Consider the following 12,194-nt stretch of genomic DNA (forward strand, 5'->3'; position numbering starts at 1 on the left):
TCTCGTAAGATTATAAGATTGGCCTTATTAAAGCTCTTCAATATCCCTTGAAATGTATACGGAGCCGCAATGATTTGCTGAAATATGGCAGCAAGACCATTTTGGTCTTCTTAGTAGATGACTTATATGGGAAACCCAAAGGAACAAATGCAGCCCTTGATTCTCTTGGAGGCTTTCAGTATTATCAACTAAGGTTCTCTTTAAGGCTCGCCGTGGGACTAGACCTTGTGAAGGACTGTTCTGCAGCAACTGCAATTTTTCATACCAAGTCTAGAAGGAGATGTTGGAGAGTTGGAGCTCATGATTTAGTTATTAACGATGGTATCTCAGATAATTAAATCTTGACCAGAATTTAGCACTCTTGCATGTACCCTTCATTCAATAATGGGATGGATGATTAAGAATAAGCTGAAATTAAATCCGGAAAAGACAACGTGCTGTTGCTCTACAGGAATCTGGACTTTGAAAGGAATTATACAACTGGGGAAAAAAATAGTTCTGCTATTCAACTGGCACTGGCTAAGCAGGTGGAAGGGAGTGTTTTTATGTAATTTCACTTAGTGTATCAACTGCAAACTTCCCCAAGCTGGTTACATTTAGCAATAGTTAGCCATGCCTTGGCTTTTCCTAATCTTTACAAAACATTCCACATAATCTTTACAAAGTGCCTGGAAGTGACAACTGGTGCAAAGTAGAGCAGCAAGGCTGCTAACTTAACTGCTAGGAATAGGGATCAAAGTTCCACAATGCTTGGTGTTTGCTTAACAGGAACAACTAATCTGTAAAGCCATAAACAGCCCTCTATCTTTAAGGTCGGTAGGAAAAGCCTTCAGAAAATATTCTGCTGTCAGAAGCCCAGCTACCTGCCATTTACCCAGGTTGTGGAACACTTTTCTACGCCTTTCAAAAATTGTGCCAACTGCCATCACTTTTGTCATATTTTAAATCACTAGACAAGAATTAATATGATATTTAATTACATCCCAACTTTTTCTTAAAAGTGTTAATTTTGTCAAACTGCCATGAGGGTCTGCATGAAAGAAATTAGATATACAATTATTAAATTAAATATATAATGTGACTTTGGTTTCATATTCCCAGAAGCAATGTGCCTGATATAGATGGGCTCTGCCCACAAGGCATTCCCATTTATATCATGGCCAGTCATTTCCAACACACATAAAACAGCAGTTTGTAGAAAGTATGTTCTTTCTGTGCCAACTCAGAAAGCTCAAACTGCCCAAGGAGCTGCTGATACAGTTCTACAGAGGAATTATTGAGGAATTATAATTAGAATTGCAGAAAAAACAATTGCTACCAACTTGCCTTCCACTGAGGATCTGTATACTGCACAAGTTAAAAAGAGGGCCGTGAAAATATTTACAGACCCCTCGCATCCTGGACATAAACTGTTTCAATTCCTACCCTCAAAACGGCTCTACAGAGCACTGCACACCAGAACAACTAGACACAAGAACAGTTTTTTCCTGAACGCCATCACTCTGCTGAACAAATAATTCCCTCAACACTGTCAAGCTATTTACTAAGTCTGCACTACTATTGATCTTCTCATTGTTCCCTTCCAATTATGACTGTATGACTGTAACTTTGTTGCTTGTATTTTATAATATTTTATTTTCTCTGTTTATACTTTTGTATTATATTGATATTGTTTCCTGATTGCTTATTTGTACCCTATGACTATCACTAAGTGTTGTACCTTAGAATTCTTGATGAACGTATCTTTTCTTTTAAGTACACCAAGAGCATATGCATCAAGACAAATTCCTTGTGTGTCCAATCACACCTGGCCAATAAAAAATTCTATTCTATAATAGAATCAACACCAGCTGTAGGAGGAGTGATGTTCAATCCCTACTGAAAAGTATTCCATAAACCTGAAGCTCCAAAACCACTACAGGAAGCAACTATTTACTGATAAGAAGATAAATATTGCTGCTGAATGGATCGTAGTATAAAGCTAATGCAAGCTATACCGTACAGTAATTACAGCCAATAACCTACACTGGGTGCTTGTTGTACATGACCGGCAAGAATTCATCTACAGGGAGCATCTTGCTGAAAGGTTGAGCTCCAATTAGCTTCTGAGCTCCTTGCAAGGAGATCGCGTAGCCCAGTGTCCAGTAAGAGTAATCAGCTTCCACAAGATTCATCACATTGGGTACAGCCTTTTCTGGACGCTCCACCTGCATCCGTTTCCGACCTATATATCTAAATAGAGAGAAGAGAGTTGAGTCATTGAACCCATGTGCCATTTGCTGATATGAGGTGGCATAGAAACATCTTAAGTTTAGCACCTTGGCGCCAGCTTCTCTGGCCAGACAATCACCAGGAGCTTCATGTAAACTGTCTTTTTTAAAGAACTAGTAAGAATTAACAACATTAAAAAAACCAGACAGATGTGGCGTTAACATAACATTCCTACGCTGGTCACTTGGCCCAGTATTCACTCCCTACAATGGGATTTTTTTTTAAATTTGAATTTATATCCCGCCCTTGTCCGAAGACTCAGGGCGGCTTACACTGTGTTAAGCAATAGTCTTCATCCATTTGTATATTATATACAAAGTCAACTTTTATTGCCCCCAACAACCTGGGTCCTCATTTTACCTACCTTATAAAGGATGGAAGGCTGAGTCAACCTTGGGCCTGGTGGGACTTGAACTTGCAGTAATTGCAAGCAGCTGTGTTAATAACAGACAGACTTAGTCTGATTCTGCGTGTAGACCAGTGATGGCGAACCTTTTTGGCACCGAGTGCTGAAAAGGGAGCGCGTGCGCGCATCTGGACAGCAACCTGGAAGAGGAGCTGCCCCGGGCGCATGCACGCCCCATAAAATGAACTTCCGGTTTCAGCTACTGAACTTTCGGTTGCAGCAGGCTACTGTTCTGGGTTTCTGGCAAGCATACACATGCGGCAATCAGCTGGCTGGCGCGCATGCTCACCCAGGAAAATGGAAAACCAGCTAGAAGAACTTCTAGTTTCTGGCACTGCCTCATGCAAAAAGGCCAGATGATTGTTGCGTAAGCATACGTGCCAGAAATCCAGAAGAGGAATGGGTGATACCGTGCGTGCCAAGCGACATGGCTCCACATGCCACTTTGGGCACGCGTGTCATCACGGATGTAGACAATGGATGAAAAGCACTGTCTTACTTGTATAGCCTAACAACTGGGACTGAAAAGACGATCAGGTACAATATACAGATGTTGTGACTAGCAGCTATTGGTAAAAAGTGAGTTTTGCCCCATTTTATGACTTTTCTTGCCACGGTTATTAAGTGAATCATTGTGGTTGTTAAGTTAGTAACACGGATGTTAAGTGAATCTAGCTTTCCCATTGACTCCTGCTTTTGTCAGGAGGTCGGAAAGATGATCACACAACCGTGGGAGCCTGCAACCGTCATAAACATGAGCCAAGTGCCTGAATTTTGATCATGTGACTGTGGGGATGTTGCAATGGCTGTAAGAGTGAAAAAAAAATGGTCATAAGTCACTTTTTTTTAGTGCCATTTTAACTTCAAATGTTCACTAAACAAACTGTTGTACATCGAGGATGACCTGCATTATGAAACTTCTCCCTATCTAATTTTTTTTTCATTCTGCGACTTTTAGAACCCCTATTTCATATTTCTCCTTATTTTCTCTTTTATTTCGAAGCTTAAATGCCGCCAAATGTGTGGCCTTTCCTTAATAGGGAGCACTCAGTTCCACGGAAGGGAAGAGACACAGAAGCAAGTTTAGTGGATTATTACTTACATAAGATCCCAGTCAAGCTGTCCTCTCTCAATGTCATCCATTAACTTTGTGAGCTTCTTTTTGAACTGATGCTCAAAGCGTACGTCATCTTCAATGACTAGGCACTTCTCCATCTCCTTGCTTACTATCTTAAAATAACAATTTGAAATAATTCGAATTAAATTCAGACAACTCTCATGGTCTAATCCAGGGGTCTCCAACCTTTAAGCCTGGCAGACTTCTGGGAGAGAATTCTGGGAGTTGAAGTCCACCAGGCTTAAAGTTGCTAAGATTGGAGACCCCTGCTTTAATCCCCTCATGGCTTGGCTGCTAGAATATGCTGCAAGTGGTGCTGCCCTTGAAGTGCACTCAGAAGTTTCAGTTGGTCCAGAATGCAGCGGCACAAGTGACACCTTTGCTTTGTGAGCTACATTGATTGCCAGTATTTTTCCAAGAGCATTTGAAGGTGCTGGTTATGTCCTATCAGTTCCCTATATTGCATAGGGCCTGGTAACTTGAGGGATTGCTTACTATGTCCCGAAGCAGCCTTACCAGTTTGATCTGATGTGAGTTGGCCTGCTGAGGATCCCTTCAGTTAATTAATCTCACCTGTCAAGCTCCAGGAAGCATGGCTTCTGGAATAAGGTTCCTCTCTCCAAAATCTATGTGAAAGAGTTAAAGACCTATCTGTTCTGCTGGGCCTTGGATTAAGGTGCTTGGGGTTCTGGTTGCATTCGCCTAACCATATCCCTCTTCAGTTCTTGTTCTTGTTTTTTTTTTGTACCTGTTTAATTTATTTCATCATTATTGCACTATATTTTCATTCAGTTTAGCTTGTTGTATACTTTCTAGAGTTGGGCTGGGGTTGGGAGTCTCTAAACCGAATACATTTATATTCATTAACTATCATATTAGAAAAAGCTATAATAAAATTATCCCATGAGTTGTTTATCTATGGTTGCCTTCTCTGGAAGATTGCAAGTGGACCAGTGGAAATGCCTGTCTTCCAAGAGCTCCATCATCATGAATCTATCTTCAAGATTTGCAAAAAGGAGGAGAGAGGGGGAGAGAAGAGAGGAGAGGAGAGGAAGTGTTTCTGCCAATTACAATGAAGATAAGCACATTTTGGTTACCTCCTTCCATATATAATAGTGGCTAAGGAAACAGCCAATCTCTCCTCTGGTCAGCACTCTAGAAGAGTATGGATCCTGGTAACCAGGAAGCATATCTATATTTAGAGCTTTCAGCTGGCTTGTATTCAGCATCCTGAAAGAGACAGTGATTAAATTCCTTAGCCGCACATTTTCAAGATGGAAAGGAAAGCTACAACCTATTAAGAAAAACCCAGAAGGTGGTGTATCTATACAACATATAGCAAGAAAAAAACAAACACCCAATCAATGCAGTGTGGTAAAATAGGAATTGTTACTCTTTTTTTCTAACATAGCTTTCCGCTTTCAAAGTATTGTTTTCATAAACCAATATTTTAAAATAATGATTTACTTGCAGTCAAAAGTAGCACTGTCAATCCTCACAATCTATTTTTACAAGATCTCATTGGTAACGCTTTGGGCGCTCAATGAAAATGTGGGTTCTTCCTTGCAGAGTAATACGAAATGTACACGATTTGACCACTGAAGGAGAAGTCAGCTGGATTTGTAGAATTCTTATAGGGAATTCAGCAGATAAAATGCTTCTTAGGCGAACAACAATGTAATGAACAAGAAAACATGGTTAAATTTGATTCCAAGATACTAAAAATTCCCCAGTTTTATAAATGAGAAGGGAAGTGTTGATTATTTAAAGACGATGTGAGAATCTTTTGTGTACAAAATACTATTTTAAACAGCTAGTGGTGGGAGACAAATATTTTTGCTCTTTAAAGACATTAAAGAAGATGCTCAATTGAGAATTATCTATCCTCTGACAAATATATACCACCATATATCTGCACACACCAAAAACCTATTAAGGAGAAAGTAAGCTTCTGAGCAGTGCCTCAGGGAGAGACATAGCAGGCAATTATTTTGCCGAGCAAGAATGTTGTTGAATCGAGCTTGATTTAATGCTCTAGTCTTCCCAAGCATAGAGATACACAGACAGCATGGCTCACATTTGGCAAAGCAAGTCACTGGCAGCATCAAGGCTGGAACAGAAACAATGTGACAGAGATAACTAAAAAGAATTGCCTTTATCTCTTTTATTGGGCGCATCTCACACCTACCAATGTTCCCAGGGGAATAATTGAAAAATAGTTGATAAATCTATCCCTAAAGTACAAACAGTACTTTATTTCTTGCAGTCCTTAAACTAGGTGGCCCCAAAATCCCTTCCCCTCCCCCTCCCAAATTTTACAACTCCATGCCAGGCAACTCAACTCACTTTCCATCCACAGCTTCCACTAGCTTGACTTCAATTTCCTGTTCATATAAAGTCCGCAACATTCGATCCCGTCTGTCTTTCCGACGCTTCAGATTGATCATAAAAATCTAGAAAGGAAGAGACCAGAAGCATGGAGGAATACCGTAAGAATAACATGTGCTGTTCCCCCATCTTCCCCTTTTAAGTTTTATTGACAGCCAATGCATATAACTTGCCATTTTGGAGGGGGAAAGAATTGGTAATTCAATTTCAAGGAAAAGGACATCCTTGATGTCCCCCCTTGAAAAGGGGATGGAGGTCTGAAGCCAGATTTGGTGACTTTGGTAAATAAATCTGAGATTGCCTATATGAGGGTTGCATTCTCTGCCTTGAGTTCTTGTTTGTGTATGAAAAAAGGAAAGTGTGTGGCTTTTTAATTATTCTGCCAGACTTACTAACAATTATCCTGTCTTAACTCTGAGTTCATTCTATGATGAAAAGAAAAAGAGAAGAGCGTATGAGCAGAAGGGTAAGGCCCTCACAAATATTGTCTTCTGAGGCAAGAGTATTATTTGTGCAACTGCAGGCAGGCAAGCAGCCTTGACATAGAGCAGTGGTTCTTAACCTTTATAGTGCTGCGACCCCTTTAATACAATTCCCCACGATGTGGCGACCCCAACCGTAAAATTATTTTCATTTTGAATTTATCGCGCCTGAAGCCGTATTGGCTAGCGATCTGAACTGCTTGCGATTGCCTTGAGGACGGAGGCATTAAAGCAGAGACTATTAAGGTTATCGCGCCTGAAGCCAGATTAGGCTAACGATTGGGAGCGATTGCAGCTGGCTTGAGAGGGAGACATCAGAGCAAAGAGTTCTCTCTTTTTTAATTCATCGCGCCTGAAGCCGAATTCGGCTAGCGATTTGAAGAGCCTGCAGCTGGCTTGTGGAGTCAACCATTGGAGCGCGATTCTTCGACCCGCAAGTATACTTCTCATATTTCCGATGGTGTTAGGCGACCCCTGGCAAATTGTCATTCGACCCCCAACGGGGTCGCGACACACAGGTTGAGAACCGCTGACATAGAAGGAGTGAAAGTGAGTGGATATCAGCCTCTGCTTCCTTCTAATTGAATGAACTGCGATTGCGTGGGAAATAAAATATCTCAGCAAAGATATTACTGGTGGATCAGGGTGGACTGAAGAATTCCACACCACAACATGGCTAGTTCAGAGTAGATTGACTACTAATCTAATAAATGCATTCTCAGTAGAATTGTACCTGGAATTTGGAGTTGAACAGCAGACCCTTATTGCTAAATGTGGGGGCTTTAAGAACTAAGAGTCAGGGCTGGCTGACAAATCCACATAAAAGATGGGATATCAGAGAAGGGATTCCAGGAGGATTAAATCAATTATGTTGTGAGTGTGCAGAAGAAAAATAAGTACGAAGATGCAACTCAAACTCAATTAGGCAGAACATAACTTCCTTCAAACAAGGCTGGAAAATAAAGTGTGATCACAAATAAGATATAATAAAAAATAAGATTAAAATAAAAAAGGCAGACAGACTAGGTTCCATATATGGTACAGCTAACACACAACCAAACAGCATCCCTCCATTTTAACCATGCAAATCAGATCAATGGAGACCTCTCGGAAATCCAGATGCTTCAGGTTAAAGGCAAGTTGCCATATTTGGGTTTTCATGCTCGTCCTCTATTACCTTCCCCAACTGAAATGCTTTAGATCAGGGGTGTCCAACCTTGGCAACTTTAAGCCTGGCAGACTTCAACTCCCAGAATTCCCCAGCCAGCTAAGCTGGTTTTGGGAGTTGAAGTCTGCCAGGCTTAAAGTTGCCAAGGTTGTCACCCCTGTGTCATGTCCCACTCCTCCTCTGGCGGCCGGGTCTGGGAAGTCTGTATCAAGCGTGGCCACGAAGCCTCTGCAGCTTTGCCAAATTCCTGTCAAAGTTCTCAGGGCAGGCAGGAATGCAAGGTGTGACTTCAGCAACCAGATGAGACTTTGCCTGACTCAAGGAATGCCAAAAAGCAGATCCTTTATATAGGCCATGGGGTGTGGCTCCATGACTCAGCACTTATCCAGGCTTGCCCTTCCCTTCCTTTTGCTGACGTCGCCTCTCCATTCTCCGGAAGCGGGGATCTGTCCACTTTTTGTCTTCCTGCTCAGCTGCCGGCAATTCTAGCTCATGGCTGGCTTCATGCTCACATGCCGTAGGAGGGAGGTTTGTTTGCTCAGTCTGTCCGGGCATGGTGCCAGGGCTGGGGGCTGGAGGCATGCCAGGCCATTCTTCTTCACTATCAGTCTCTGGCTCAGATAGCAGGAGATGGGAGGGGCCCAGCTGAGGAGAGGAGGATGGGCGAGGCACAACACTCTTCTTTGTATGACATAGGTTATATTTGTCAAATAAAGAGTCATGCAGAGTACAGGTAATCCTTGATTTACAACCATCTGTTCAGTGACTGTTCAAAGTTACAACAGCACTGGGGGGAAAAAAGACTTATGGCCACTTTTCACACTTACGATCATTGCAGCATTGCAGGTCATGTAATCAAAATTCAAACATTTGTTAACCGACTCAAATTTATGATGGTTGCAGTGTCCAGGATCATGTGATCCCCTTTTATTTATTATTTATTTAATCAAATTTTATTTAATCAAATTTAATTTTGCAACCTTCTGAAAAAACAAAGTCAATGGAGAGGCTAGATTCATTTAATCACCGTGTTACTAACTTAACCAATACAGTCATGTGGCAACTGTGGCAAGAAATGCCAAAAAAATGGAGGGAAATGGAAATTTTGGGCTCAATTATGATTGTAAATCTATAGGACTACCTGTACTTCTTCATCTAATTACGTGGCGAGTCCCTGAATCAACAGTTTTCACATTAGTGGTAATCCTCAAACTAGAATACTTGTGGGCTCCAGGAAATATAATTCAAAACCAATGATGCAATATTTGCCGCAAAGGCATAGATTAAGTATCATCGTACAATCAATTTTCTCCTAAGATCTTTTTCCATAGCACGTTTAAGAGAAAAACTAATTTAGAAAATTGATTTTTATAATGCTGCTCTACAGTAGATACAAAATCCCTGCTTGCTTTAGAAAAAAGAAATCAGCCTTTTGTATAGCAATAGCAAGAGTGCTTAGACTTATAATACTGCTTCATAGTGCTTTACAGCAGTAAGCGGTTTACAGATTCATTCTATTGCCCCCAACAATCTGGCTCCTCATTTTACCGACCTGGGAAGGATGAAAGGCTGAGTCATATTACATTCACTGTATTCTCATGGACCAACACTGAGCTCTATATATGGGATGTGTTGGTTTTTACTTCCCATTATCCCCAACTAACGTATTTGGCCACATTTACTAGGAATGATGGTAGCTGAAGCTCAACCATCTGGAGATCCCTACTTTAGGGAAGGCTGGGTGAGCCTTCAGTATTGGAAGTTATTGAGGTCTGTGTTAAATTCCTACTGGATTTCGCCTCAGCCTTTTCCACTCTTGTAAAAATTGGCATGCTGAGTGAGACACCCTCCTTTCTTGCATTACCTCATCAAATCCCATCTTCTCAGGGTGTTTCAGAGGAACTGTGACAAACTTGGAGGGTTCAATTGGAGGATGGTCAACTGAAAGAGATTAAGAACATTCATCCTATTACATTACAGTAATGCTGACAGTTTTTAAATGTATTCATGCTTTGAATAAAACAGACTTGAGCTCGGTGTATTGCTGAGCAACATAGCTGTGAGGCACTAATCAGTAGCATATAGCAAGAAGAATTCTTCCTTAGTTTTAAACATACTCCTTTGTAAATATAGTTAGGATGTTGCTACAGCAAAGAAAAAAAAGCTTATGAATAAATCAGACCGTGCAACTCTTTTTCAAACAATGGGCTGATAACTGCGTAAACATTTTGGGCCAAGCCATGACTGTTTTGACCATGGCATGCAAAACATTGACTCGGCATGCTAAGTCAACATCAAACTATAGTGTGGCTTAACATGGGCACGCTTAGGCTCTGATTTGCCACCACTACAAAAGTGCTTCAAAGCAAGGGTAGAAATTAAGCCACACAAGTGGATGCTGTTAGCCAATGGCTATAGACTCATTATAACATGCTTTGTATGTTTCTGGCTCAATGATAGATGATGCAATATTGAAATATTTATGTCTGTCATGATCAAAATCAATGTGGCACACAAATAATAGGGCTACTATATCTAGGTGGCAAAACTCCAGAGCATAGACTTATAGTTTGCTGCCATCTAATGGCTGGCCACTTTTAATAGCTATTTTTAAAATCTATCTAAAAATGAATTAGCCGTTTACACAGAAATATTAAAAAAAAGTTCTTCAGATAATCAATGTGCATTATTTCCCATCTTTTTGATTATCTAAAGAATTGATATTATAATGGGACAGGGGGTGGGAATGTTTGTTTCCAAAATTTATTCATTGCCCAATAGTTACCATAATTAGAATACAATAAAAAAGCAAAATCCCTATCACTGGAAACCAAAAATAGTAGGGATGTGAGGCCAAACATGGAACTTACTCATCGCTTCACTCAGCACATGAACAATATTGTCAGCTTCATCTTCTAGCAACTGGTGTGGCTTCAGCGGCACAGGAAGGTAACCGTAATGTTCTCTGTTGCAAATGTACATCTGAACGTCTGGAAAGAGAAGGAACACTAGAGATGTAGGAGAAAAACTATGCTCATAAAGAAAGGATGTTCCCATGGAGCTCTCGTCTCTTTTTGGGCGAGTCCTAAACTCCACCTTTCTCAAGATTCTTCTAAAGCAGGGGTCTCCAACTTTGGCAACTTGAAGACTTGTGGACTTCAACTCCCAGAATCCCTCAGCCAGCAAAGCTTGAAGTCCACAAGTCTTCAAGTTGCCAAGGTTGGAGACCCCTGTTCTAAAGGATCAAAGGCTGCACAGTCTCTACAATATGGCCAAGCCGTCCCCTCAGCTATTCATACGCATTAAACATGACACTGAACACAATGAACAGATCTCTGCCCTCGACCTCATTGATGCAGACAAAAGAAAAAGGCAGCAGGAGGAAAGGAGTTACAGTACAGTAAGCCTATGAGCAATTACTCTATTGTTAGATGTGTTGTGGTTTTTACTCTGTATTTCAACTTCTGTAAGCAGCTCAGCGTCAATCAGACTCGAGCAGCACAAAATTAATTAAAAGAAGAGCCTCCCCAACAGAGCCGTGCAAGAAAGTGGAAGGGATAAAAATAAAAGATGGTTGAGTTTTTGATAATCTCTTGGAAAGAGGGCAAGGACAGCCACAATGGCTTTAACTCTGAAAGAATACAAATTAAGAAGAAAACAAGCAACAGAGCTGCCCAAAGAACATGTCTGAAAATGGTCCTTTCTATTTTAGGAAGCTTGCTCCAAAAAAAAAAAAATCTACCCAAGAATTTTGAAACACTGGAGGTTTTTAAGAAGAGACTGGGGAATTCGTCTGAAATGATTTAGGATTTCTGTTTGAGCAGGGGGTTGGACTAGAAGACCACCATAGTCCCTTCCTATTCTGTTATTCTGCTCTGTTATTTTATCCCATTTCTTTTACACAACATGACTGCCACAGTCACTGATGCATCCGCACTACAGTTGAGGAAAAGTGGTTTTTAGATCCCCCAGCCAATGACATCATTTAACAAATGATGTCTTAAGGCCTTGGGTGGAAAAGTTCATAACTTTTAATTTGAAAGATGAGCTTCCAGATGAGCAGGCATATTGATTTTCATAGACAAACAATCCAGTTTGCTTTCCTGTAGCTTTACACGTGCCAGATTAACAGCTTGCTTGTAATGCCAATTACAGCTAGACTACCCTCTGTGAGGAGAAATTGTCTATCCTCACTTCCTAATGAACCTGAATGCATTGACCATGTTTGTACAATGAAGTTGTCCTTGGCTTGTTCAAGTTTTGCATTTTCAACTGGCGATGCTAAAATATAAGCCCTTGTGAAGCTCCTGAGCTACCAAAACATCAAGCACAGGACTCATCCCAGCATCATCATCCCCAACC

At 40.9% G+C, this 12,194-nt stretch overlaps 1 protein-coding gene across 1 annotated transcript in view; it reads right to left on the reverse strand.

Moving 5' to 3' along the window:
* COLGALT2 (collagen beta(1-O)galactosyltransferase 2) overlaps positions 1 to 12,194 on the reverse strand; it is a 51,962-nt gene that overhangs the window by 4,407 nt on the left and 35,361 nt on the right. Inside the window, exons 6-11 of the mRNA XM_058175524.1 lie at positions 10,703 to 10,822; positions 9,697 to 9,773; positions 6,141 to 6,247; positions 4,892 to 5,024; positions 3,780 to 3,907; positions 2,026 to 2,232 (exon numbers count right to left, since the gene is read on the reverse strand). Coding sequence (XP_058031507.1) covers positions 2,026 to 2,232; positions 3,780 to 3,907; positions 4,892 to 5,024; positions 6,141 to 6,247; positions 9,697 to 9,773; positions 10,703 to 10,822 — 772 coding nt within the window. The remainder of the gene's footprint in view (positions 1 to 2,025; positions 2,233 to 3,779; positions 3,908 to 4,891; positions 5,025 to 6,140; positions 6,248 to 9,696; positions 9,774 to 10,702; positions 10,823 to 12,194) is intronic.

The sequence above is a fragment of the Ahaetulla prasina genome, chromosome 3 (assembly GCF_028640845.1).
Source record: "Ahaetulla prasina isolate Xishuangbanna chromosome 3, ASM2864084v1, whole genome shotgun sequence".
Taxonomy (NCBI): Eukaryota; Metazoa; Chordata; class Lepidosauria; order Squamata; family Colubridae; genus Ahaetulla; species Ahaetulla prasina.